The sequence below is a fragment of the Spea bombifrons genome, chromosome 4 (genome assembly GCF_027358695.1).
Source record: "Spea bombifrons isolate aSpeBom1 chromosome 4, aSpeBom1.2.pri, whole genome shotgun sequence".
NCBI lineage: Eukaryota > Metazoa > Chordata > Amphibia > Anura > Pelobatidae > Spea > Spea bombifrons.
Genome location: NC_071090.1, coordinates 58,216,844 through 58,244,260, shown reverse-complemented (window position 1 = coordinate 58,244,260; position 27,417 = coordinate 58,216,844). Strand labels below are relative to the sequence as shown.

At 40.8% G+C, this 27,417-nt stretch overlaps 1 protein-coding gene across 2 annotated transcripts in view; it reads left to right on the top strand.

The window, feature by feature from the left end:
• TAFA5 (TAFA chemokine like family member 5) overlaps positions 1-27,417 on the top strand; it is a 224,837-nt gene that overhangs the window by 160,841 nt on the left and 36,579 nt on the right. For both annotated transcript variants that reach the window (XM_053464614.1, XM_053464613.1), the window contains exon 3: positions 21,314-21,441. In XM_053464614.1, the coding sequence (XP_053320589.1) occupies positions 21,314-21,441 (128 nt within the window). The remainder of the gene's footprint in view (positions 1-21,313; positions 21,442-27,417) is intronic.

Genomic DNA, 27,417 nt, shown 5'->3' with positions numbered 1-27,417 from the left:
CTCTCAGGCTCATTCTCCAATACAAATCTTGGCATATTAACTAGTGCAGAGAGATACATTTAAAGTGCATTAACATTCCGGTTGAGAGACAACATTATTAATATTTTAAAGAAAAACACAAATTATGTATGTAAAATGACAAAAAAAAGGTTAATATATTTTTTAACTACAAGATACTATACTAAATAATGGGAAGATTGGTAGTTTCATACTAATGTAATACAGAGTAAAGGAAAAATATCAGCAATATATTGGCATGTTGATTTACCTAATGGAAAAGAGATGCTACAAACATTTAATTGCACATCAAAGAAAGGGAATTGTACTTTATCCATTGACAAGAATATAAAGGGTTTTAATAATCTCATGTTTTGATGTAGGCACTGTGCAGGCAAAATAAAAAGAAGTCACTTAAACCCTATGACTTTAGATCGTAAGCTCGTCTGAGCAGGGCCCTCCTCAACCGTTGTTTCTGTAAGTCAAATTGTTATGTTATATACTACTTGTTATGTCCTGTCTACCCATTGTACAGCTCTGCAGAATATGATGGCGCTATATAAAACAATAAATATTATTTATAATAATAATATGACACAATACTAATTATGTATAAAAATTAATATTGGTGCAAGGTTTGATAAATTGTATTCTCATCATATCAACCACAAGAATATTATTGCTGATTTTACATACGTAATTTTTGAATATTATTGCTGATTTCTAGAAGTAGCTGTAGTGATTAAATTACTATTCCAGCTTTTGGCTATGAGCCCTGTGACTTGCTCATGCCACACCTAATGGTGGGCATCTAAAAAAAGAGAGACATCTTAGGTCCTGAAATCTAACCTAACATATGTTTATATGCTGGACCAACAAAAGGTATCAACTTTGACTAAATGATTAACAACAAGACAAAGCTTCCAACGTATAATCTTCTAGCAATAGCATTGAGATGTAAATCAGACGCTGTCATGAAACATAGCATAGTAACATAGTAACTTAAAAAAAAGACAAATGTCAATCAAGTTCAACCTTGCTGTTGATCCAGAGGAAGGCAAACATCCATATTAAAGAGGTTTCCAATTGTGCCTTAAAAAGGGAAAAAGTTCCTCCTAGACTCCAAAATCTGATTTCTCACTGGATAACCAAGCTATAACTAATCCTGTTCTTATAACCAATTAAATGCCTGTATATTCTTCTTTGCTAAAAATAATTCACCCATATTTAAAGGAAGCTATTTAATTTGATACCAAATATAGCAAATTCCTCACCTGTGAAGAACACTTTTCGCTTGCCCATCACATGCCTTAAGTCTAGTAAGGTACACATGTGAACTGGCTAGGTGAGCCAGGGGTCTACCTGGCCGCTGGCTCGACATTTGCCAAATGGCAGCTGGCTCATCCACATTTATTTGTATAGAATCTCTATCTTTACATTTGAAAATATGTAGAATAAATATGTTAATAGGCACACATTCTCCAGTAATCCAATAAATGTGTCCTATTGGGAAAACCAGATGAGCCAAATGGTTATAGTCCTAATAACTAAGCACATACAGCTCTTATCCCAAGAAACAATTTTGAATTATCAGCATTCAACAACAAAGGAATCTTAAAATGCATACATATGTTTTTATTTAGAAATATAAATTAGACAAATGTATTTATAATATAAAATTCCAAGCAGTTGCACTAAGGAGTTTATTCACTATGAGTTTTGTCAGCCAGAAAAGACACCATGAAAATTCATGTCAGGATCAATCAGGGCAACTTGACTGTGATGGGTATGGCTGACAAGATGCAGACATCCACAGACAAAAGGTTACTCAGGATGCTTGTGTTCATCCCTGCAGAATGTCTAATTAACCCAATTTAGTGGTCACTTTGTCTACTGTAATCACAACTTTGACAAGAGTGGGGGGTTAAACTGTTAATGTGTTCTGTGATTATAATACTTATTATTTTATCAGGGGAGCAGAGTGGCATATCAGGGGGACATAAAGCATATCTGGGGGGCAGAGTGGCATAATCTTAAAATGGCTATTGGTTTTCCAAATTTCTGTTTGTATATAACCTATGCTGACTAACTGCGTAATAGATACCAAAAATGATAAAATACGTGTATTACTGCTCATTGGATAAAACCATTCCACTGGTGTGAATTTTTTATTTAAAAAAATTTTTTTCTTTAAAATAGCACCAAACTTTAAGGGTGCAGCCTTTAATCGGGTGCGGCCTATAATCCAGCCAATACGGTAATTGTTCGTTTCCATTGTGTCTCACATCTGTTTTCCCCTTTATAAAGTTTCACCTGGTTATGAAAAGGGATTCATTGAAAAAGAGAATTGTAGCTCCTCCAGCTCCAGAAAGCAAAGAAACCTCTCTAAAAGTGGGAGTGTTCAACCTGGATCATAGCAGACGGTCCCCAAAAGGTTCTGGTACAAGCTCCTGGTACTCTTCACATTGATGAAGTTGATTTGCTAATGAGAAATCTAATGATCACTCTCCTAGACAATTAAACCGAGCTCACAGACTATAATTCAGTTCCAGTATGTCTACACTCAGGGCTAAACATGATGAGTAACTTTGTAATCTTGGCCCCCAGTGAGTTTCTACAGGCAATTTTTAACACAAAGTCAGGGAAACTTCAAAGTGCTTTTGTCACCACACCAGTACTAATACAACAATTTAAATCACAAAAGATCTAAATAATATGATTGATTCACTGTAAGCAAAAGCCTCACACATTTGCAAGGACCAAAATACTACTACTACCACTACTTCACATACTAGGTCAAACCAGACATTGGATTCCAGCCCATGCCAGCTAACCCAATTGCAATCCTGCTCTAAACTGTACTGGAGGAGGAACAAATAAGTAAAGAAGTTACTGTACTATTTATTTCCCATTATTAATTCATCAGTCTTGAAACTCTGCTACTCTATCAATCCTACAATAAGGTCATGACATTTTTTTCTTCAAGTATATTTATTTAGTCTAAATGAAGTCGATTACGTGAATTTTCAATTATAGTAATTCCGTAAAATGCTGCTTAGACTGTGAACATATTATTTCAATAGTTTATTTCAATTGTACGAGAGTCTGATCCATGGACTTATTCATGCTCCCTGCTGTGATTATTTGAAAGTGTACATGAACGGTATATGAATTCCCAGCAGGATGAAGTACCTTGGACCATGCTTTTTAAGACAGAGAATACAGACCCCCCTCTAGTTGGCAAAGTGCAGAATAAAAACCTCCACTGGATCACAGACTTACAAAAGTAGAACTAATTAATAAGAGGAATTGTCTGTTGAAAGAGATGTTTCAAATGATAGTGATGCTATGCCGTTTCAAACATAATTTATGTGTAAGTATTATTTCAAATGCATGGATTTCTATGCCCAATTTAAAGTGCAGCAAATATATACAGTCACGGTTGCCTTTATACAGTTTAGTGAGATTATAATATGTTATTTTAGACATATTTTCTATATTACATTTATTTTGTTGCATTAGGGGTGACCTCTGCTATCACAGGCAGTGGACTGGAGAACTCTTGGTGGCGAGGTCATCTGTCAAAAGGGGTGATAAATTTTGTATCAATGAAGCCACTAGTGATATGTCACATTTGATTTATATAGCACTTGGCATTGTGTGTGAATGCAATATATCAAGATTATTAGATTATAGATAATTTAAAAGGCTGAAAGGACATTTAGAAAATTTACAATAAGTACAGTTATGAACCGCACCATTGCCTGTGATGACATAGCGTTCTAGGTGAAATATGACATGGCGGGCAGGTACTTTGTTAATAAGATACAGACGTGTATTTCTGGTTAATCTTGGCGATCTCAGAGATATTAGTGCATAATATTGGCATTCTCACATTTGTAAAATGTGTCTATAAGAAAGATCCTTGGCACAGATGATTAATAGGCATATTTTTGGTGTTCTGGAAGTAAAAGGCTGGTTGGATCAGGTAAAATCCTTACGGAAGGCAATTTAGATTTTGCCATATATTATCCTTCTGATGGATTCGCAGTGTATAATGTAGAATATAATCATAAATCTCTATGTCTGATCTTTCATAGCTGTGTCTATTACTCTCAGTCTCTACATTTACATTATAAACTGCGTCTCATTCAGAAACTGCAAATTTATACCTACTGTTCCATGCTGAAAATCAGTACTTTGAAAGTTATTTTATGTTAAATTGTAATCACTCTCATTCAGCTTCTGATATATAGCACAATTAATCTTACATACTCAACCACATTCACATGGTTAAAGTTATCTTTTGTGTAGATTTGTTCCCATTTTAAATAGTATGTATGTTGCAAGAGTCTAACATGTTGAAAAAAATATCCTTTTAACTGTACTGGGATGTAGTGCATATAGAAATTTTAAAAATAAATACAAATCTTTTGGTGTACTCTGAAGGGGCAGGGCCAGAGAGTGAAGTGGAGAGGTGTACCACATAGCCATCCACTCACCTTACCAAAAGAGCCACCATGGGACACTCATGAGTGGGGTATGAGGGCGCTGCAATGAGGTCTCTACCATATCAGCAAAAACGTCCATTGATTGTACAGCTCCCTGGAACAAACATTTTTGGTATCTATTATGCAGCTAGTCAACATATGTTACATAGAAACAGAAAACCAATAGCCATTTTAATGCACCTTACTTTTAGATGCCCCTTTGCCCCCAGATATGCCACTCTGCCCACCCCAGATATGCTGCCACTCTGCCCACCCCAGATATGCTGCAACTCTGCCCCCCCACCGAGATCTGCTGCCACTCTGCCCCCCCATAGACTTACCAATGCAGACTCCCTGGTGTCTAGTGGGGCCGGCTGGGGACATCTGCGCGATACGCGTAGACAACTTCTGGTGGAGATAGTTAAAGCACATCGCGTAGACGTTCACCGGCTGTGGCGATGCGAGCGTAAACAACCTCCGCTGCCGGCACGTATGCATGATGTGCTTTAACAATCTTCCTTGCCGGCACTCCCCCAGTGGGAAGTGCTGGCAGGGGAGTCTGTCTCAGCGCATCGTGTATACGTCCACGGCTGTCGGAGAATAGGATCCAGGTCCCCTGCAGCGCTGCGAGGAATCTGGATCCTAACCCTGCTGCCTGCCCGGCACCCGGACCTGTCCCGGGCGTCAGGCAATACGAATGGCGCATTCCTGCCCTAAACCCCTGCGCTATTCAGGCAAATATAGTATATCTATATACATATATATATATATATCTTTAGCAATAAGCGAGTATATATTAAAACAGATAGCTTTTTGTTGTACAAAATACATAGTATAAGTGCATATAGAGTAAATAGGTGAGGCAATAAGTAGGAACAAAAAAAGTTGTCCTATATGCAAATGGCCTCCTCTAACCCAATGTAGTACTTTTTCCAATAATAGGATGCACCTTCCATTTGGCTGCAATATAAATTGATATTTAAATGTGTTGCTGTTTTTGTATAGATAAGCTCAGCAAATAATGCCATGTCAAATATTCACCTTGTGTTTACTAATATGAATCACTTTCAGCCTCTCCCTTCTTTTATATTAAAATATAAAATTATTCCATGGCCTTATCTAGAATTAAGACAAACAGTTAAAAATATCGAGTCCTCCATTTCAAGTTTCACATTCAAGAAAACAAATAATAATAAATCATCTGGCCTGAAGACGCACTAGTATTTACAGTATTTATGACTCTGAAATGTAATTTTTGGGTCATGTTTTGCAGTGTTACAGGTCATTAAGTGTTCTTTACCAAACAATCACAAAGCTAAAATAACTACTTGGCATACTAATATTCAGAACAAGACTTTCCAGCAGGAACATATTTTGAATGTCTATGTTTAGTCCACAAAAATATTCCTAATTTTACTTCCGGAAAATGGTGAAACCACTAGGAGAGTCTCTACCCCGTTCCTCCAATTGGGGGAGAGGGTGTGCCTGGAGGCTCCACCCTTTTGCGGAAGTGCCCCAGGAGGCCTGGTTCATGGAGAAGTGGAATAAAGAGACAAGGCAAAGAGATAAACAAATAAAGAAAGAAGATAGAAGAAAGAAGGCAGAAGCAGAGCTACGGGGTAAGGAGACAGGGACACGGAAGTGTTGACAATGAGAGAGAGTGTGAGAGAACATGAATGAGAGTGTGAGGAGCGTTAGAGTGTGAGAAAGTAAATGAGGGTGAATGACAACATATTTTGTTTCTGAATTTAAAAAGATCTCTGAATTTCATTTGAACCAAAATGACAGGAAACATAATTTGTTGTCTGAAAACAAAGCACAAGCCTGCTATCTAATAACTACATTCACTCATTAAAAGCACCTGCTCATAGAAAGAAACATTGATTAATTTGTGCCGTTTTAGAATTCCCTCTAGAGGTAGTAAGGAAAATGTGATATACATTTAAACCAAAGAGACTTATAGTTTTTTTCCTTTATATTTTAACAGCTGTCCACGATCCTACATTATATCACAAAATCTGAGCTGTCAGTGATTGTAGAATAATAACTTACAATCTCATCTTAACTTGTTGCTGAGATATGGGAAGTAGGATTTCAGAAGAAGATTTTTTTTGTGTGCGTATTTTAATCATTCCTATCTTACTAGACGGATAAGTCTGTTCAAATTTACGGCTGTCGGACAAGGTTTATCTCACTTTTTTCGCTGTCAAAAAATATGCTGTATTCCATTTGGGAGATTTAGCATGGATCCGGCAGTTGGTGACTGTATGAATGAGTGATCAGCAAATGCGGTGTTCAAAGCAATCCAAACATACATATTTTGACAACACCAGTTTAAGAAGAAAGCAAGATGGTAAAAGGACTCAAGTGAAATCTAGTACCATATGGAATATTGTTCAGCTTTAAAAAACATAAAATGTCATATTTAACGCGTTCATTTTTACTAATGGTGACAACTAATAGTGGATTGTCTTGTTAAAGTAAATACATTATAAGAAAAACTAAAGAAACTCATTGTTATTATTTGTTTTAGCCATCATAATAATTTATCAAAAGTCAGTACATATTAAAATTCTATTAAAATATTTTAGATGTCTTGAAGGGTTAAGACTATTTTATGAAAAAAAAAAAATAATAGGTTAATGTTCTATAACAAAACAGTCCTGTAAGTATTATTAAGAAATCTTCATGTCTTTACTATTTGACAGCTTGTTTAAAAAACATAAGAAGTTCTCAAGCCAACCATGTCTATATAAGTGTGATTATCAATCTTTATGAAAGCAATTAATCTTCTGTTGATAGAAGAACCATTCTTTAGGGTAGGTTGATTGAACATACAATAACAACTTTTCCTAATTATATATCACAATGACACTTAAATATGTTTTGAGACAATGACAAACCATGCAATTCTGCATGTCCTTCCCCATAAGATGGAAATCAGTGGCTAGTAAAGGCCTTTAAAGAAGAACTGTCAGCTTTTACACCTTTATCATAACTAAATACATTCATTAACTATAGCTTCTAAAACATTAATTTACTTGGAGAAGTTGATTGAAAAGAATGGGATTATTTTATGTAAGGAAACCTGAGCTCTATGGCAAATTTTGCAAAAACTATCATATTAATTACATTCTTGTACAGTGTACATCCTACTCACTAATCCTTACCATTGCTGCCAAAAACTAAAAGGCTCCACTAAACATGATTTTTAACTTAATTATAATGGGGTCGAGTAATAATGCGCTTTCTGGGTCATAATTGCTCCTGTGGTATAAACATAAAGCTGGTTTTGTAAATTAGGTTTCTAGTAATAGTTGATATATTGTTTTGGTGGTTTTTCATATCGTGCAAACCCTTAACTAGTGTCACGCACAGCGTATGGTAGAACCTGTAATCAGGTAGAGCAGCGTGTGCCAGTCCAATAGACAGAATACCAGAGTCCAGTATAGAATAGCCAATGAGCAAGCCGAGGTCAGGAAGCCAGAAGTCAGGATCGTAGCAGGGTAAGCCGAGGTCAGGAAGCCAGAAGTCAGGATAAACGTAAGGAAAGCCAGAGTCAAACGCCAGGAATCAGTATCAGGAACAAGCCGGGTCGGTAACGGGAAATCAATAGGAACGCGTACTGAGCAGACACTATACGAGATAGGTACAACCTTCAGAAGGCAAGGCTGGGATGTTTCTGAGACTCTTAAATAGGCAGAGGAAGTCCAGGCATCAATTACCGAATTCCCGCCAAATTTTCAAAGTGCCGTTACGTCACTTCCGGTTCGCGGCCATCTTGGGATTGGCAGAACGTAAAATTCTAAAAGGAGTTGTAGTACCGGCTGGCGCCACTAGATGGCGTGCAGAGGACCGCGTGCACGCAGCAGGACCCGACCTGGCTCCTGCAGAAGACGACTGACGCGAGGAACCACGAGGTCTTCCCCTTCCTCGCGGTGGCGGAGGCTGCCTCGGAGAGGCGGGAGGTCTGCCTCTCCTCCGCGGCGGTTGCGGCTCCCGCGGCAAGGCGGGAGGTCTCCCCCTCTTCCGCGGCGGCTGAGGCTGCTGTGTTGAGGCGGGAGGTCTCCCTCTTTTCCGCGGCGGTTGCAGTTGCTGCGGCACGGTGGAGGGTCTCCCTCCTCTCCGTGGTGGCTGCGGTTGCCGTGGCACGGTGGGGGGTCTCCCCCTTCTCCTCGGCGGCTGCCGGTCCGAGGACCCAGAAGCACCGGCAGCCAGGTAAGTGACAGTACCCCCCCTTGAAGGGGCGGCCACCGGACGACCCTTGGCAAGACCAACCCGTCTCCTAGCGAGGAAGGCTCGTACCAGACGAGGAGCATTGAGACGAGCCGCGGGTACCCAGGAACGACTCTCTGGACCAAGACCTCTCCAGTGGATCAGGTACTGCACGCTCCCTTGTTGTCTGCGAGTGGCCAGAATCATCTGAGGAAAACGCCGAGGTGGATCAGCACCAGAAGTATCTGTAATAGTAGGTCTTGTGGTAGTAAACCGATTACACACCAGAGGCTTCAAAAGCGAAACGTGAAAGACCCGTGGAATCCGAAGGGTGCGAGGTAAGAGGAGTTCGTATGCTACTGGATTGATCCGACGAAGAATAGGAAAAGGACCAATAAAACGTGGAGCCAACTTCATGGAAGGAACCCTGAGTTTGAGATACCGGGTAGACAACCAGACCCTCTCTCCAGGCAAATACGCGGGAGCACTGGAGCGTCTTTTGTTTGCCTGATGCTCCTGACGCCTGCCCGCCTGTTGCAAAGTCTCTAGTACTGAAGACCATGTGGACCGTATGGTAGCCAATCTCTCCTGTAATTCCGGAACCGCAGAGGCAGGGAACGTTCTGGGAAAAGACTGTGGATGCAGACCATACAAACAGAAGAATGACGACACTCCAGTGGACTCCTGTACGGCGTTGTTGCGGGCAAACTCAGCGAAGGGTAGCAGATTAACCCAATTGTCCTGGTGGTTATTGACAAACAGGCGTAAATACTGCTCCAAGTGTTGATTAGCCCTCTCCGCTGCTCCGTTGGACTGTGGATGATACGCGGATGAGAATGCCAGAGTAATACCCAAGGCCTTGGTGAATTCACGCCAGAAGCGTGCTATGAATTGTGAACCTCGGTCGGAGACAATCTCGGTGGGTAATCCATGGAGACGGACGATCTCGCGTATGAAAACTTCGGCCAACATGGCAGCAGAGGGCAGTTTCTTCAACGGTATCATATGAGCCATCTTGGAAAAGCGATCAACAACCATAAGGATTACGGTATGACCTCTGGAGTTCGGTAAGTCCACAATGAAATCCATGGCTATGTGCGTCCACGGAGTCGAAGGAAGAGGTAGAGGGTGCAACAGGCCAGCAGGCCGTCTCTTGGAAGACTTATTAGCTGCACACTTGGTACAGGACTGGACGAATAGGACAGTGTCTCTGGCCCAATTTGGCCACCAAAAAGTTCTGGACACGAGCTCTTTAGTGCGTGTAATTCCTGGATGTCCCGCCGTTCTGGAACCATGAGAAAGACGGAGGACTCGAGACCGGAACCGAACAGGAACAAACAGCTTGCCGACAGGTAGAGACACCGGAGCTTGATTCTGCATACTGGCAATACGATCCAATAAGGGAGTACGACAGGTAAGTCGGATAGCAGCCATGACTTTGGTCGCCGGAACGATCGACTCGGGTTCGTGACGCTCTTCTTCAGGAAACGTGTGCATGCGAGAGAGAGCGTCAGCCTTGGTATTCTTGGATCCTGGGCGGTAGGTCAAAACAAAAGGAAATCGTGACAGGAACAACGACCATCTTGCTTGCCGAGGATTAAGACATTTTGCGGTCTCGATGTACTGTAGGTTCTTATGATCCGTTAAGATCAAAGTAGGAACTTGTGCCCCCTCCAACAGATGTCGCCACTTTTCTAGGGCCAGTATAACCGCCAACAGTTCTTTGTTGCCGATATCATAATTCCTCTCCGCAGACGAAAATCTCCTGGAGAAGAAACCACACGGGTGTAGTGGCCCACTATACGAGGCCCTCTGGGATAGGACAGCACCCACACCCGTCTCTGATGCATCCACTTCCAGAACGAACGGTAAAAGGGGATCTGGATGTCGCAGTACCGGAGCAGTGGTAAATCTCTCTCTCAACTGGTCAAAAGCGGAGACGGCAGCGGGTGGCCATTCAATGGTATTGGACCCTTTCTTGGTCAGGGCCGTCAGAGGAGCGGCAATCTTAGAATAGTCTCTGATAAAACGTCTGTAATAGTTCGCAAACCCCAGGAAGCGTTGCAGCGGTTTCAGACCCACAGGTTGCGGCCAGTCTCTGATAGCACGTACTTTAGCAGGATCCATCTCAAACCCCTCCGGGGTAATGACGTATCCTAGGAATAGCACCTTGCAAACCTCGAACTCGCACTTCTCCAGCTTGGCGTAGAGCCCGTGTTGTCGTAAACGGTCTAATACTTGAGCCACTTGTGTGCGATGGGTGGAAAGATCTGAGGAGTAGATCAAGATATCGTCTAGGTATACTACGACGAACTGTTGCAGAAAATCCCTGAGGCAATCGTTAATGAACTCCTGGAAGACAGCTGGGGCATTGCATAGCCCGAACGGCATAACCGTATACTCATAATGTCCTGATCGTGTGTTAAATGCCGTCTTCCATTCATCGTCCTCGCGAATTCGAACAAGGTTGTAGGCACCACGCAGATCCAGCTTGGTGTAGATTTTCGCTCCGCGCAGTCTGTCAAATAGCTCGGAGATTAATGGAATGGGGTACGTGTTGCGTCTGGTGATTCTGTTCAACCCTCTGTAATCGATGCAGGGGCGAAGCTCCCCATTCTTCTTTTTCACAAAGAAAAACCCCGCTCCAGCGGGTGATGTGGAGCGGCGAATAAATCCCCGACGAAGATTCTCCTCAATATATTCCTCCATGGCTTTAGTCTCTGGAACCGAAAGCGGATAAGTCCGACCCCTGGGTGGCATGGTACCAGGGAGTAGATCGATGGGACAGTCATACGGACGATGTGGAGGTAGTTTCTCCGCCTCCTTCTTGTTGAACACGTCCGCGAAACAACGATACTGATCTGGCAGCAAAGAAGTTCCAATGGAGCTTAGTGTTACGGAGACAGTCTTTACGGGTGAGAGGCAGTGATCCATACAAGCGCTGCTCCAGGCCGTAATCTGGTTCGTAAACCAATCAATTGTAGGGTTATGATTGCGCAGCCATGGAAACCCCAGGATGATCGGAACAGAAGGAGAGTTGATGACCAATAACTGGGCTGACTCGCTGTGAACCACTCCCACCAAGAGGGTAAGAGGTGATGTGTGAAGAGTGATGTGCTCCTGAAGGAGCGGTCTCCCGTCGATAGCCTCTACAGATAACGGATTGGGTAAGGGAAGGGTGGGAACCAGGAACCGGTTACAGAATTTAGAGTCAATAAAGTTCCCGGCAGCACCGGAATCCAGGAAGGCCACGGTATCCACAGAGCCCTTAGCCCAGCTTATTCGAACCGGAACCGTCATACGGGTGACTTTGGTTTCAGGGGATGGTCGGATCACACCTATAGTAGGTCCCCTTAGCCTACCTAGGTGCGAGCGTTTCCCGGCCTCTTTGAACAGTTCTTCAGGAAATGCCCCGAAAGGCCACAATACAGGCATAGCCCCTCCCTTCTTCTCCTGCTCTTCTCCTTTTCGGTGAGTCTAGCTGCCCCCAGCTGCATGGGTTCCTCCGCGGAATCAGGCATAGTGGATGGGGACGGGACTTGAAAAAATTGACGCACGGTGTCCCTCGCTCCCCTCTCCTGTCGTCTTACTCTTTCTCGTTGAATTTGTCTTTCGCGAAGACGCAAATCCACCTGGGAGACGTACTGAATCACCGCGTCCAGATCCGTAGGAAGGTCTCTAGCCGCAATCTCATCCTTCAGGGATTCGGATAGTCCATTAAGGAATGCGGCGACTAGTGCCTCGTTAGTCCAGTCGACCTCTGCCATCAGGGTACGGCATTCAATGGAATACTCCTGGAGAGAACGAGAACCTTGACGGATGGAGAACAGTGATGCGGATGCCGTACTCCTCCTCCCAGGAACGTCAAATACTGCGCGCAGTGTTGAGACAAACTCCGAGTAGGACCGTACTGGAGGAGCATTTCTCTCCCATAGTGGAGAGGCCCATGCCAGAGCCTTGTCGGTGAGCAAGGAAATCACATAGCCCACCTTGGCCCGTTCAGTAGGAAAGGCGTAAGGTGAAAGTTCAAAATGAATCTCACATTGATTCAGGAATCCTCGGCATGCTGCAGGCTCACCACCGTAACGTTGAGGAGGAGGTAGATGAGCAGGTACCGAATGAACAGGTGCAGGTGGAGGTGGATGGATCGCAATTGACGGAGGACCTTGTAGCGCTGGGTCGGTGCGTTGCAATAACGTCTGGAGAGCTTGGGCAAATTGATCCAGACGGTGATCCATCCCATCCAAACGATCCTCCGTGGAGCTCTGCTGTCCTACCGATGCAGGTCTCATGTTGGCCTTCTGATTCTGTCACGCACAGCGTATGGTAGAACCTGTAATCAGGTAGAGCAGCGTGTGCCAGTCCAATAGACAGAATACCAGAGTCCAGTATAGAATAGCCAATGAGCAAGCCGAGGTCAGGAAGCCAGAAGTCAGGATCGTAGCAGGGTAAGCCGAGGTCAGGAAGCCAGAAGTCAGGATAAACGTAAGGAAAGCCAGAGTCAAACGCCAGGAATCAGTATCAGGAACAAGCCGGGTCGGTAACGGGAAATCAATAGGAACGCGTACTGAGCAGACACTATACGAGATAGGTACAACCTTCAGAAGGCAAGGCTGGGATGTTTCTGAGACTCTTAAATAGGCAGAGGAAGTCCAGGCATCAATTACCGAATTCCCGCCAAATTTTCAAAGTGCCGTTACGTCACTTCCGGTTCGCGGCCATCTTGGGATTGGCAGAACGTAAAATTCTAAAAGGAGTTGTAGTACCGGCTGGCGCCACTAGATGGCGTGCAGAGGACCGCGTGCACGCAGCAGGACCCGACCTGGCTCCTGCAGAAGACGACTGACGCGAGGAACCACGAGGTCTTCCCCTTCCTCGCGGTGGCGGAGGCTGCCTCGGAGAGGCGGGAGGTCTGCCTCTCCTCCGCGGCGGTTGCGGCTCCCGCGGCAAGGCGGGAGGTCTCCCCCTCTTCCGCGGCGGCTGAGGCTGCTGTGTTGAGGCGGGAGGTCTCCCTCTTTTCCGCGGCGGTTGCAGTTGCTGCGGCACGGTGGAGGGTCTCCCTCCTCTCCGTGGTGGCTGCGGTTGCCGTGGCACGGTGGGGGGTCTCCCCCTTCTCCTCGGCGGCTGCCGGTCCGAGGACCCAGAAGCACCGGCAGCCAGGTAAGTGACAACTAGATAGTTTCACTAGTGTTTCTTTTTTTTTATAACATATATTTTATTGAAAGTTTTTTTCTTTTTTGTTGGAAAAACATAAACATGTTTGTATAATTGTACAGAGACAACGCAGTTACAGTATACAGATCGTACATTCGATATAAGCAGGCTCGTTATAATCGATTGAAAACAACATATAACAGAAAAAAAAAAAATAGAGGAAAAAAAAACCAGAAAACAAATCCGCACTCTTGTACCTTGCATTCACGTATAATCGAGCAGTGTTAATGAAATACGTGAATCAGAGGAGCTGAACGGTATTATGTGTGCTATGTAACCAAATATCCCACCTGGAGGAGAATGCGGTGGACGTATTTTGGGCAGTCGAAATTTTAAATTCGTGCCAACAATTAGAATTTATATCTTGAATAACTGTTTTAAGAGAAGGTATTAGGTTAGACTTCCAACGTTTAGTTATGTTATGCCTTGCTGAAATCAGTGCATGCAAAATGATAGTTTTATGAAAATAGGAATATTGGTCCACATTAATATTGAGTAGTGCAAGGGGGGCATCCAATATTACAGGAAACCTACAAAGGGTAGACAAAAATCTACCAAGTCTCCTCCAGAAGGCCAGTATTCTGGGGCACTGCCACCAGATGTGTAGAAACGAACCTATGTCTGAGCACCTCCAGCAGGTGTTTGGAGTTTGATGAAACAGCGCTAATCTCGACGGCGTAAGATACCAACGATATAATGGTTTTTTGGAAGTTTCCAGGTGACTGATACATTTAGATACTGAGGTTATGACCGAGTGCGCCGATTGCCACTGATGTGCAGTGAAGTGAGTATGAAGTTCAGTTTCCCATTTGAGTTTGTAGGGGTCAGGAAGATCTAAGTAAAGCTTAAGTAACAATGAGTAGCACTTTGAGATGCCTTTGTGATGTCTACCTTGTTGCGTCAGCCATTTAAACAGATCAGAGTCAGTGTAAGGAGAGTGTAGTGTGATTGATTGAAAAGCGTGGCGTATCTGTAGGTATTTGTAAAAGTCTTTGTTACTAATATGGAACTTGTCATGCAAGATTTCAAACGGGACCATAGTTCCACCATCCCAAATGTCTGATATATGCTGTACGCCCAGGTTGATCCAACCTGATAAGGCCAGATCAGGGATCACTGCCTCTAAGATTTTTATAGGCAAAGATAGCGGGTTAACTTGAAATAAATTGTTGGGGATCACAAACTGGTACCATAATTGTGAGATTGCTCTCAAAGTAGGATGAGAATATGACAAAACAGGTTGGAACAGATAGGCAGCGCTAAAAACATCACTGAGTCCACAGGAGCCCACTTCCGTCAACTCCATCTCCACCCATAGCCTTGAGACGTCTCGGTTCCAGATATATTTAAGTTGAGCTAACAAGGTGGCCCTGTAGTACTGGAGAATAGAAGGGCAACTAATACCTCCGTTCCTCGGAGGTAGGTATAACATTTTTGCCCCAACCCTAGGTTTTTTTCTGATCCAGATATATTGCATGATGATGCTTTGTAGTTTTTGGATGTAAGCTATCGGGAGAAAAATTGGAACAGTACGGAACAGATATAGGATCTTGGGAAGGATCAACATCTTAATAGCTGCTACTCTGCCCAACCAAGAAACGCCCAAAGAAGGTAGATTAGATATTGTGTGTTTCATGTCTTTCAACAACACCGCATAGTTTGCTTCAAAGAGATGTGCGCTAGGGAACGTCAAATGCATACCCAAATAGGGGAGATAGGTGGATGTCCAGGTGAATGGAAATCTCGATTTAAGGATTTTAACTGTTTGAGGAGAAAGGCCCATATTAAGGATTTGTGATTTAGTTTCGTTGATTTTATAATAAGAGACATCTCCAAATTTCTGTAAAACGTCAAGTATGGATGGGAGGGAAGACAAGGGATCCCTACATGCTATAATGATATCATCAGCGAATAAGCCTATGCGATGGTCTTTCCCGCCTATCTGTAAACCTGATATAGAGGGGTCAGTTCGTATTGTCTCAGCTAAGGGCTCCATCACGAGAGCAAATATGAGGGGCGACAGGGGACACCCTTGACGAGTGCCATTTGAAATATTAAATCTACGCGATAAAAATCCTGAAGAATAAACTACAGCAGAAGGGTTGGAATATAGGGCTTGTATAGCTGAAAAATTTTTGTCTGTGAAGCCAAATTTTGTGAGGACCGATGACAGAAAACCCCAGTGCACCCTGTCAAACGCCTTCTCCGCATCCAAGGAGAGAAGCAGAGAAGGCATCCGGCGAGTTTCAGCACAGTAAGTCAGGTTAATAAATCGTCTTGTCCCATCTACTGTCTGTCGGTCTTTAACGAAGCCAACCTGGTCATTATTAATTAAAGACGGAAGAATATCGTTGATCCTGTTAGCCAGGATTTTAGTATACAATTTTAAATCAACGTTCAGCAGAGATATCGGTCTAAAATTTTCGGGCCTGTTAGGGGGTTTACCTGGTTTAGGGAGTGTGACGATAATTGCATGTAACATCTCGGGGGGAATGATACCGGTAGTAAAAATTTCGTTAAAGACTATGTGAAGTTGAGAAGATAAGATGTGGGAATATTTTTTATAGTATTCCCCTGTAAGTCCGTCTGGGCCCGGGGATTTATTTGGTTTCAAAGAGGAGATCGCCGATGTAATCTCCTCTCTTGTAATAGGATGATTCAAAAGAAGTAAATTGTCATTGGTAAGAGAGGGGAGATGAATAGCTTTCAGAAAAGAAGAAATGGAGAGTGGTGTCGGTTGGGGGGTATTCGGGTCTAGATGGAGATTGTACAAGTCCCTATAGTAATCTGCTAGTACGTTTGTGATCATTTGTGGATTTAGCACCTTCTTCCCCTGTTTATTGTAAAGAAATGGAATTTTAGTTTTTGCTATTCTTGTTTTAAAACGATTCGCTAATAATTTGCCAGCTTTATTACCCTGCCAGTAGAATTGGGTTCTTGTCCTATTAAGGTAAAAGTCGAATTTAAAGTTTAAAAGTTGGTATAGTTGGAAACGTAATGATTTAAGTTCCTTAAGCAAAGTAGGGTCCCTGGATAATTTGTGTGTGTCCTCAATGAGTTTAATATTGTGCAAAATGTCTTGTGTCTTGGCTAATCTGCGTTTTTTTTGGGCCGAGGCCAATTTTATAAAAGTACCACGTAAGACAGCTTTATGGGCACACCAATTCGTAAGAGCATTAGTATCTGCAGGGGAGTTAAAATGAAAGAATTCAGTAAGGTCCCGTTCTATTGTAGAATTAGCAGTTGGATCACCAAAAATAGAGTGATTGAGTCTCCAGGGGGCAGTAGGCGGAGTGTTAAATTGTTCCCTAATGGAGATGGAGACAGGAGCGTGGTCCGACCACGATATAATTCCAATTGTGGAAGAGACAATTTTCTGGAGAAGCCATTTGTCTACCATTATAAGATCAATACGTGAGTATGTGTGATGTGGGTTAGAGAAGAACGTATAGTCCCTCTCATCAGCGTGAAGGGTTCGCCATGTATCATATAGGTCCTCTTTAAAGAGAATGTTATAAATGTCTGTGGTTTTGTCCGAGGCGTCATGGGGATTTTTATCTAAGCAAGGGGAGAGGACCTTGTTAAAGTCCCCAGCCAGTATAATCGCCCCATATCTATGTTTGTCAAGAGTAGTAAGAAGGTGAGAAAGAAATTTCCCCTGTCGCCTATTAGGAGCATAGAGTGATACAATAGAAAACTTTACATTATTAATGTCGCAGTTCAAAATTATGTATCGACCGTTAGCATCATAGGTTACATTAAATAAGTGAAACGCCACTGAGTTCCTAATAGCTATAAGGACTCCCCTTTTTTTTTTTGTATTAGGTGTAAAAAAGATATGAGGAAAATTCTTATGTTTAACCCTAAAGGTGTCGGAGTCGAGCAGGTGAGTCTCCTGTGCACAAATTACATCACACTGTAAATTGCGACATTCTTTCCAAAATAAATTCCGTTTAAAGGGGCTATTTAAACCTTTCACATTTAAAGTAGATAATTTAATCACCATCTTGATAAGTCATAGTATTTGGGTAAAGTAGCGAACCCGCCCAGCTCCAAAAAAAAAGAAGTAGTATACCATTAGCGACAGTAATCATATAGAAAAATTGCAAACAAGTTGAGTGCAACAAAAACAAAAAACGATTAACTATAGATAACAACAGTAGTGTTCTGTGAGAACATGCCAAACCTGTCAGGTTTACAGTGGCAAGTGAGGGGGTGGATATAAGTGAAATGCATAAGAACATTAAGGCAGAGACAAAAATCAATTGCCCAACCCTGATTCAGTGTAGAAAGATATCACTAACCATACGCGGCTAAAGAATGTCCAGTCAGGAAGAAGCTGGAGCTACATTCAATGTAGTTTGGTGGGAGGACCGGATGTGTTAGACGAGGTGTCCAGAAGATCCAAAATTTCGAGAAGTCGGCTAACAGGTGCAGTTCTTGGAGCTCTTTAGTGCTTAAGTAGGAGATCGGGAACGTGAGTGAGAGCGTCTGTTTCCATACGATGAATCCACAGAGGTTGATTTTCCGACCTTGGTCCATTCCTGGTGGAGAGGGGAAGGTCTCTTCTTCTGCGGAGATGTAGAAGTCTCTTGCATGGAGTCAGGGAACCATTTGTTAATAAGATGAAGTGCCGCATTGGGATTATGAAGTGCGTGAGTGACTCCATTCCTGGTTACCAGAAGTTTAACAGGGAATCCCCAACGATAAGGGATTCCCTTGTCTCTCAGAATTGCGGTGGACGTAGAAAATGCTCTTCGTCTATTCAAAGTAGCTGCTGACAAGTCAGCAAATAACGTTATTGTAGAGAAGCGGTCAGGTAAAGTAGGAGGATTTTTGGCTGCTTTTAGCACATTCTCTTTGTAATGAAAAAAATGAATTCTAGCTAGGACGTCCCTGGGTATGTCCTTGGAAAGATGAGAGGGCTTTGGAAGCCTGTGGACCCTGTCAATGGTCATATCCCGCTGGTCTGCTTGAGGTGTGAGAATTGCAAAGTAAGCCATGAGAAAATCCCTGAGGTCAGAAGCTTGCACTGATTCCGGAATACCACGGAATCTAATATTATTACGTCTAGATCTATCTTCTAGGTCTGCCAATTTCAATTTGAGTTCAAATAGATCATCAGTCATTTCGTTTTGATTGTCTACGAGAGCGTTATGGGCGTCAGTAAATTCCCCCATCTTTTCTTCAAGATGTGCAGTCCTTTCCCCTATGTTGGTAACTTCTTTGGATAAGGTGCTAAGGGAGGACATAAAATCTTGTTGAAGGGATTCTCGGAATTCTCGAAATAGAGAGCGAATAGTAGTTTCCATGGTAGGTGAGAGTTTAGAGTCTTCCACGAATGTGTTTGAAGCAGCGGCCTCTGAGGGTGTAGGAGAGGCTGCTGGAGTGGGTTTGGGAGGCATAGTTGAGCACGTAGAAGAATGAATAGGTGATAGCGGATGAGAATCACTGTGTGTAGTGTCCGTTGAAGAAAGAAAAGTAGATAGCGATGGGTTGCTGTCTTTTGGAGAATAAAACGTAGTTAGTTTAAGTGGAGTCTGTTTTTTTGATCGCCGGCTGGGCATAATGTGAGTTGATGCAGATGTAGAGGGAACGTAGTGATCCGTATCAGGACGCTTTCACACACCCTTCAGCAATCAAAGATATAAATGTGATGATATAGAGGCAGTTATCATGTAATACTGCTCACCAGGGAGACAAATTTTGTAGTATAGTGTACTTCTTCTTTCTTCCTCCTCCAAAATTCGGACACTAAAATGCCCAGTAACCAGGTAACCCAGTGGTATGCTCGAAAAGTGCAGACAGCGTGTGCAGTATAGCAGGGATTGGCGTGTGTCTCGGCCGGGAGTTCTCCCTCCCCTTAGCGTGTGAGGGCCGGTGATAAGAAAATGGCGGAGGGCTGGGGAGAAAACGTCCCTTACCCTGTCCGTTTCTCGCCGCGTGTCAGTGCCGGAGTGTCGTGTCGACTGCCGGAGCGACGGGATCTGTGTGGCCGCTGTCAGGATGCGATAGGGCTGTTCCTGTGCCGTGCAGTTGAAGGTGAGTAGGGAACGAGGAGGTAAGATGGCGGCGGTTTCGCGCGGTTGTCTGCAGAGCCGTTTTGTTTTTTATAAAAACAACAAAATCCGCGGCGCGAATCGTGTCCGGGACGGGCTCCAGGGATAACGGTAGCCCGGGACCCAGCTTGCCGGTGGTTTAACCGCGTATGAAGCCGGTTTGTGCCGATAACGTCAGGGTTATTTGGAGAGGAGCTCAGCCGTGCATCCTCTCTCTTCAGCTGCAGGCCACGCCCCACTAGTGTTTCATACATTGCACTATTAAATTACATTGTTCTATTAAATTACATTCTATATGGAAGTTTTTTCAGGAACACGCCTGTCCTTTTTCATATTAAATGAATTTCAGCCGTAGTTTTATATAAGGCTGGGGATGGATTTGTAAAAAGTGTTACATTTAAATGTTTGTCTGAAAAGTAACCACTTTAAGTCTAAACATGTACAAATACATACACAAAAGGCACACTCCGGTCTCTAGTGTCCTCTGATCAATCAATGCACATGAAAGTACTTTGCAAGTACTTTGGTATACATTGTTCAAAATGTAAAAGAAAATATTTACCTACCATAAGGAGAAGCTGCAGAGCTGCATCTTCCCATCCCATCCATGGTCTGACATTTTATCTAACTGATTGGCTTGAAACAGCCAATCAGTTGAAGGGAAGGACTCCTATTGTAATTAACAGGAGTGCTTCCAGGATATGTGCACAAGGTCTCACAATGTGTTCCTCAAACCATTCCTGAACCATTTCTGCTTTGTAGCAGGCACATTATCCTCAGCGAGCAAGGGGGGCTTTAAAGTGCACATGATACCTGGAGTGTCCCTTTATGTTCATGGGTATTGTAAAAGACTGAATCAAATATTATATGTTTATAGTTTGCTCATATCAAAGAAAAATAATTAACTATATCACAGAAATGCCAGATTAGATTTGTTTTGCACTTCAGAATACATATTTAGAAATATACTAAACAATACAATGGAGACATATGAGTCTTAGTGTCCCCTATATATATCACATTAGTCAGGTGCTCCATATGTAGACTAAAAGCTTTCGAGTTGAAGCATGTGAGAATGTGTGACAAAAATAAATTACAAATAATAAATAAAATAATTGTATAAAGCTATAAATGTATATTATATTTTGCCTGCTAGCATGTTTCTAGATGCTGTTTTATACGTAAAATGTAATATTCGATTAAGTTCTCATGTTATATGCCTTTCCACTGTACAAATGAGTTTACATTCTGCTAATTCGGTGCCACTCTAATTATATCAGGTGGAACTAACTCCGGTAACAAATATTTTCATTATGCTTCTTTTATCTCTCTCAACAGCACGTATCATAAAAACAAAACAGTGGTGTGAAATGCTTCCATGCTTAGAAGGAGAAGGCTGTGATTTATTAATCAATAAATCTGGTTGGACCTGTACGCAGCCAGGTGGACGAATAAAGACGACTACGGTAAGTGTTTAAACAAGACCACTATCCCCAAGGCAAAACATGACACCTCTGCAGCCATTGGCAGCATATTTTTTTTCTTTGGTTCAATGACTTGTTATGTGGTACACACTAAAAATAACTAGCACACCATCTACAAAACTATAAGGTTATTACTCTGTAGCTTCTCTGGCCAGTTTGGCTGCATATGTACCTTGCTTGCTCTTTGGAGCTACCGTGCACCCTTCTTCATGTAACCCCTTCTTATGTACCATCATGAAAATAGTGGCCTAAAAACCTATAGTAACAACATGGTACATTATGAAATAATCTGCCACCAATGGTTAATAATTCAGAAAAATACCTCACACGTGGAGCAGTTTGCATGAACCGAGGCTGAGTCCCCTTACTTGCTGAGACTGCTTGTAACTTTGGAAGCCTCTAGCTTATACTAAATGCCAATCAATGACTGTTCAGTGACTGGTCAGCAGTTTTTTACCACTGAAAATAGCTTAAAGAACATCTGATCACTGCTTAAAGGCAGACTATTATGGATGCTTACTACTATTCAAGCTGGCTGGCATGCAAGAAAAACTGCATGATCCCTGTTAGCATGCAAAGGATCATACATTGTGTTATAACGCAGTTCAAAGTGTCACATAGATGCCATGTGAGATCTGCAATGAAAGTCTGTGCTGCTACAACAACATATACATTTTATAGTTCTCTAGGCCAGTCAGGGGTGATCTGAAAAGATCCCTAACTGGTCCATGATCCCCATTACCCACAAAAGTGGGACAGCTATATGTGACTATGGCACTGTGCCTTTAAATCTTGTACAGTATTGTTCTGGCTACTTGAAGCCAAATCACTGGCAAGAAAGGGTTCTCATTGAAATCTGTTTTGTTAGACCCCTTGAAATTCTAACTCTGAGTATCCCACGCATGCGTATTGATAAGCAGGCGTTGCAAATGAGTAAAATTATTATTTGACTGGTTTATCAACCGATAGTGTATCCTAATACATATACTAAAGATATATCCACTAAAACATGCTGTATAGTATATACATTTTTAATACCATAACTGGTTTCTGTGCCCCTCCCAACATTAAACAAATTTCCTTTCTACTTAATGATGCTACATTGGTTTTACGAGCAATCATATTCTCTCCGCAGTGCAATTAATACAAAATAAATGGACCTTTAATATCTATTTTTTTAGCATTATCAAGTGAAATACACCACAGTGTTAAGCAAGAAAGATTAATATTATCATCAAACTATATATATATTTTGCCAATGATCCATTGCTGCCTTAATTTTAACTTAATGAATTCCTTCTTTTAGATTGCTTGATCCTATCGATTTGAGCACTAAAAAGAACAAGCATGCACCACCTTCCCAATAGCTAACATCACCAAATCTCTCCTTTATTAGTGCTAAATTAACTGAAGTGGGAAATTAAAAAGTATGAAAGAAGGTAAAAGAAAAAGGCACAATGGATAAAAGGAGTCATTTCTCTGACACTCTATTTCTTGTTTATCTAGTAAAATATAGCTACAATCAAGATTAGACAAGGGATGTGACTTTCCTAATAGTCTTTATTTACAGGCAAAGTAACTGTGGGCTACATCTCATCCTAATTGTAACTAAGTAATTGTCTCTACTAGTTAAATTACATGCTATTTTACTTCGTTTTACCCAGAGATTAGGTGCAATTTTAGAACTAAACATTAATTTACATAGAATTTTATATGTTTGTTTATATATATATATATATATATATATATATATATATATACATTTTGTATAATGTGAATTTTTGTATATGAACAATAAACAGACCCCCCCCACACACACACATACTATGTATTTCTATAAAACAAAATAGTTGTGTGATACATGTATTATGTCCTGCTTATTCATCATACAGTACTATGGGAAATGATGGTGGTATATCAATCAATAAATAATTGTATAGACTGTTCGAAATTTACCGATCGCACCGCTGTACTGTAGATCATTATTGTGTTGAGCATATGAAAGAAAGATGTCTTGTTAATCTTCTGTTTTTACAATGAAAAATTGATATAGAATTCTGACTTTGTTGCTTTAAGCCAGACTTAGAAAGCTGCATTTGGCCATATGGACTAACCTGACTCTAAAACATAATTTGCATCTAAATAGTTGGATTAGTCTTTAAATCCAGGCAAAATGATTGCAGTAATCCATGTGGAGAAATAGCCATGAAACACTGGAAATAGCCTAATTGGCATATTGAGCAATGGATTTCCATCAGTTTCTAAACATTATTGCGGAAATTTCAAGACTAGAAGTTCTCAGGAAAGTATTTTTTTCAGCATGAAAAAAATATAATGTAGTCACAAATGTACTGTAACACTGCAGACCGATTTCCGTGGTACATATCAGTTATAGTTTTTTAGAAGTTTTCCCCTAAAAACGGAAATTTTTATGCACCTGCAATGTGGACGAAATGTGGTATGTAATACCTAAATAGCTAGGAAAATAACACTTTGCTTCACTAGGGGAAAAATAGATACATTGGACACTCACTGGAAGCTCGGCACTTCTTTCTTTTTGATTTTGTATTTTAGTTTGTCATATGATAATTAGGAACCTTTCCACATGGCCAGCATTTGCATTTCTCCAGATTAGCATAAAGCATGTGCTGATTGAGATGTTCCTTCTCAATATGATTTTTACCACAGTTTTTTCTTTAACTACCATTAAACTGATATATATATATATCTTTAAACATGGTATTAGCGAATAGAATATCATTAACATGGGTAGGTATGCCAAAAAACTTCCGCCGGGGATTCTATGACAGAGCACCGGCGTCACATGACCTTCCGCTGTCCCCACCAGACACCAGGGAGTCAGAAGCACTGGTAAATCGGGGGGAGTGTTATATTCGGGCATACATCTTTTCTGGAGGCAGAGTGCCCCGTGATATGCCTTTTAACCCCCTTTATGCCACTGTGCCTCCAGAAATGCATTTTAACCCCCTATATGCCACTCTGCCTCCAGAAATGCCTTTTAACCCCTATATGCCACTCTGCCTCTAGAAATGTATTATACCCCCTAGATGCCACTCTGTCCCATGATATGCCCCTGGCATATAGGAGTATAAGGCATTTCTGGAGGCAGAGTGGCATATAGGGGGTATAAGGCATTTCTGGAGGCAGAGTGGCATATAGGGGGTTAAAAGGTATATCATGGGGCAGAGTGGCATATAGAAGGGTATATACACAAAATGATATTAATATTAGATGCCATGTACATATAATAATGCACATTCTCTTCATTGTATCTCTTAACAAGAGTTTTATTCTATAAACATGCTTAGCATATGTGTTATTGAAATATAGCTACCGGTGGTGCCAGATGTGCATCTTTTACAAAATAATAAATCTTGTTCAATCAGTCATAATATTCATTAGTGAATAAAATAATAGCAATGCAATATACTCGCATCAGGCTAATGGCAATGGCAGGCTGTGGAAAACTCATTAAAGAGTTATCCAGGCTTGCCATGCATCTAACATATTATATTGGATGATATATATATATATATATATATATATATATATATGTATATATATATGTATATGTATATATATATATGTATTTTAGTTTTTTTTAATAAGAAAATTAGTTCTTGGAAGGGTTTAACAGTACCAGGAATGATGTTTCTAATGCTGCATTTAGTTACAAAATTGACATAGTCAGCAGAGTAGATATAACAGCACATATTAATACTCAAACATTGAAGTAGTTCAATTTTTTTATAACTATATAATTGAATTATAAGGTAACAGTGGAGTCACAAAATAATGAAACATATAATATCATGCAGATGTGAAAACATAAGGTTTTTTATTTTTGCTTTCGTTCTCAACTGTGTAACACACTATATGTATCGATGCAGAACTGGAGTCTTTCTCAATTTTAACCCCTTAAAGACAATGGGCGGTCCCTAAACCCATTGAAAACAATGCACTTTGTCATTAAGGGGTTAAACAAATGCAGCTACCCTTCATGTAATATTTCCTATTAATGTACAATTTGTTGTACATTATCATTCTTTCTCAGTAATTACAAGAGCATCTGAATAGGCACAAGTATACTATTTGGATGAGGCTGTTTTAAACATATTTCATATATACATTTTGAGTATGGAAACAGAATTGTATGGATGTTATATATATAAAAAATATAAAAAATATTTTAGTTGTGTCATTTAAATAATACAAATTTACATAAAGGTTATTTTCAAGAAGATTTTTATTTGGATCGCTTTATAAAGGTTTACCAAAATATGGTAAAATTTACAAAAGCAACGGTTATTGGTTTTTTTTTTGAGTTTGTAAACACATTTATTTAACCTATTTAGTAATAAGTAGCCATTCAGCACTTCTCATCTCATTATGTTCCTGATATATACATCTTCATTGCTATTTTACATCCCATAATTACACGTGTTTATGAAATATTGAATGAAGCATAGACAGAAAGAAATCTGTTTGACTAATTTAAGAAAATAATGCATTCCATCTCATTTAAAGGGATGCTTCATATCCTTGCTGCCATGCAGAGTCTAATGTTCTGTAAATTACATAAATTAATTGTATGAATAAAAATCATAATTAGTCTGGTGTGTATCAGCTTATTTTGATATATATGCCCCATTATGCAATCAAAAACACACTCCCAAATATAACAAGGCTCATTATATAGTTATTAAGAGTTGTAGAATGTGCATTATGACTACAGTATACTTTAAAGTTACACATAGATCCTTTGCATAAAAAAACACACTTTACATACATTTCACATTTATACTATTTTTATTTAAATATAATTCTTTGTTTTAATGAGTGTAATAGGATTTAGAACATAAATAATGATAGTCTACTTGCCAAAGATGCTACTTGTGCATGGCATGTATTTTATCCAAAGATAACGAGTGTATTATAAACAAGAAATACGTGGTGTGGACAGATAAAGATAAGGGGAAGGGCTACACACATTCTTATGGTTACACAATTTCAACAGATCCCTTAATTATCCACTTTCCACATCCAAATTCATATCTTTACCACCCTCCTCTGATCTTGCATGATGGTTACTTTCTTGAATTGACTTTTACTTTACTTTATTTAGCATGTCATTTCTGTGATATATCCAAAACCCTTTCAAAGATCACCTGTTGTCCATGGCTTCTCTTGTGTACTCTCATCACCAGAATGTTGTCCTCCCTTCATTTTTTCTATACTTTATTCCTTTAATCTTTTCAATCACCCACCCATCACAAAGTTCTATTATGATTTGTATTTTATGCAGCTAAGAAAGTTTCAGTGTTTCCTCCGCTTTACCTTCTCACCACACCGTACCTCTCAACATACTTGACAATGAACTATTCACATTAAACCACGCTCCACTCATCTTGTGGAAAGTTGTACCTTACTCCACATGTCTCCTGGCTTTAAACATTAAAGCATTCACTGAAAACATCTATACAGATAAACCAGACACATTATTATTAGTACGTCTTAACTTACCGTGTACTAGGTTTTCACCACCCTGTAAATTATATACCTGTATCTGTTCCTAAATGGTATTATGTGTATAAGACTACTGTATAACACTGGTGACCTGCTGATGCTATATAAATAAAATAACAAAAAAATAATGAATTGCATAAGTATGATGAACACTTGTTGCCTTTCTTTCATTATTCACGTTATTAGCCTACCAATTAGGATATGTTTTCATTCTTTTTTTCCCTGAACGGGTTTAACAATCCATAGGCTCTCTACCTTCATTTTACTGGCAATTTCCATAGTCCCTATAACTTTTATCAAGTGTTTGTATAGTCAGACATCAAGGTTGAAGGGTGATCAGCTTGAAGTCATGTTGAACACGTGTGCAAACCAAGTTTTATATATCTGGATAGTTCTAGTTTTAAGTATTGT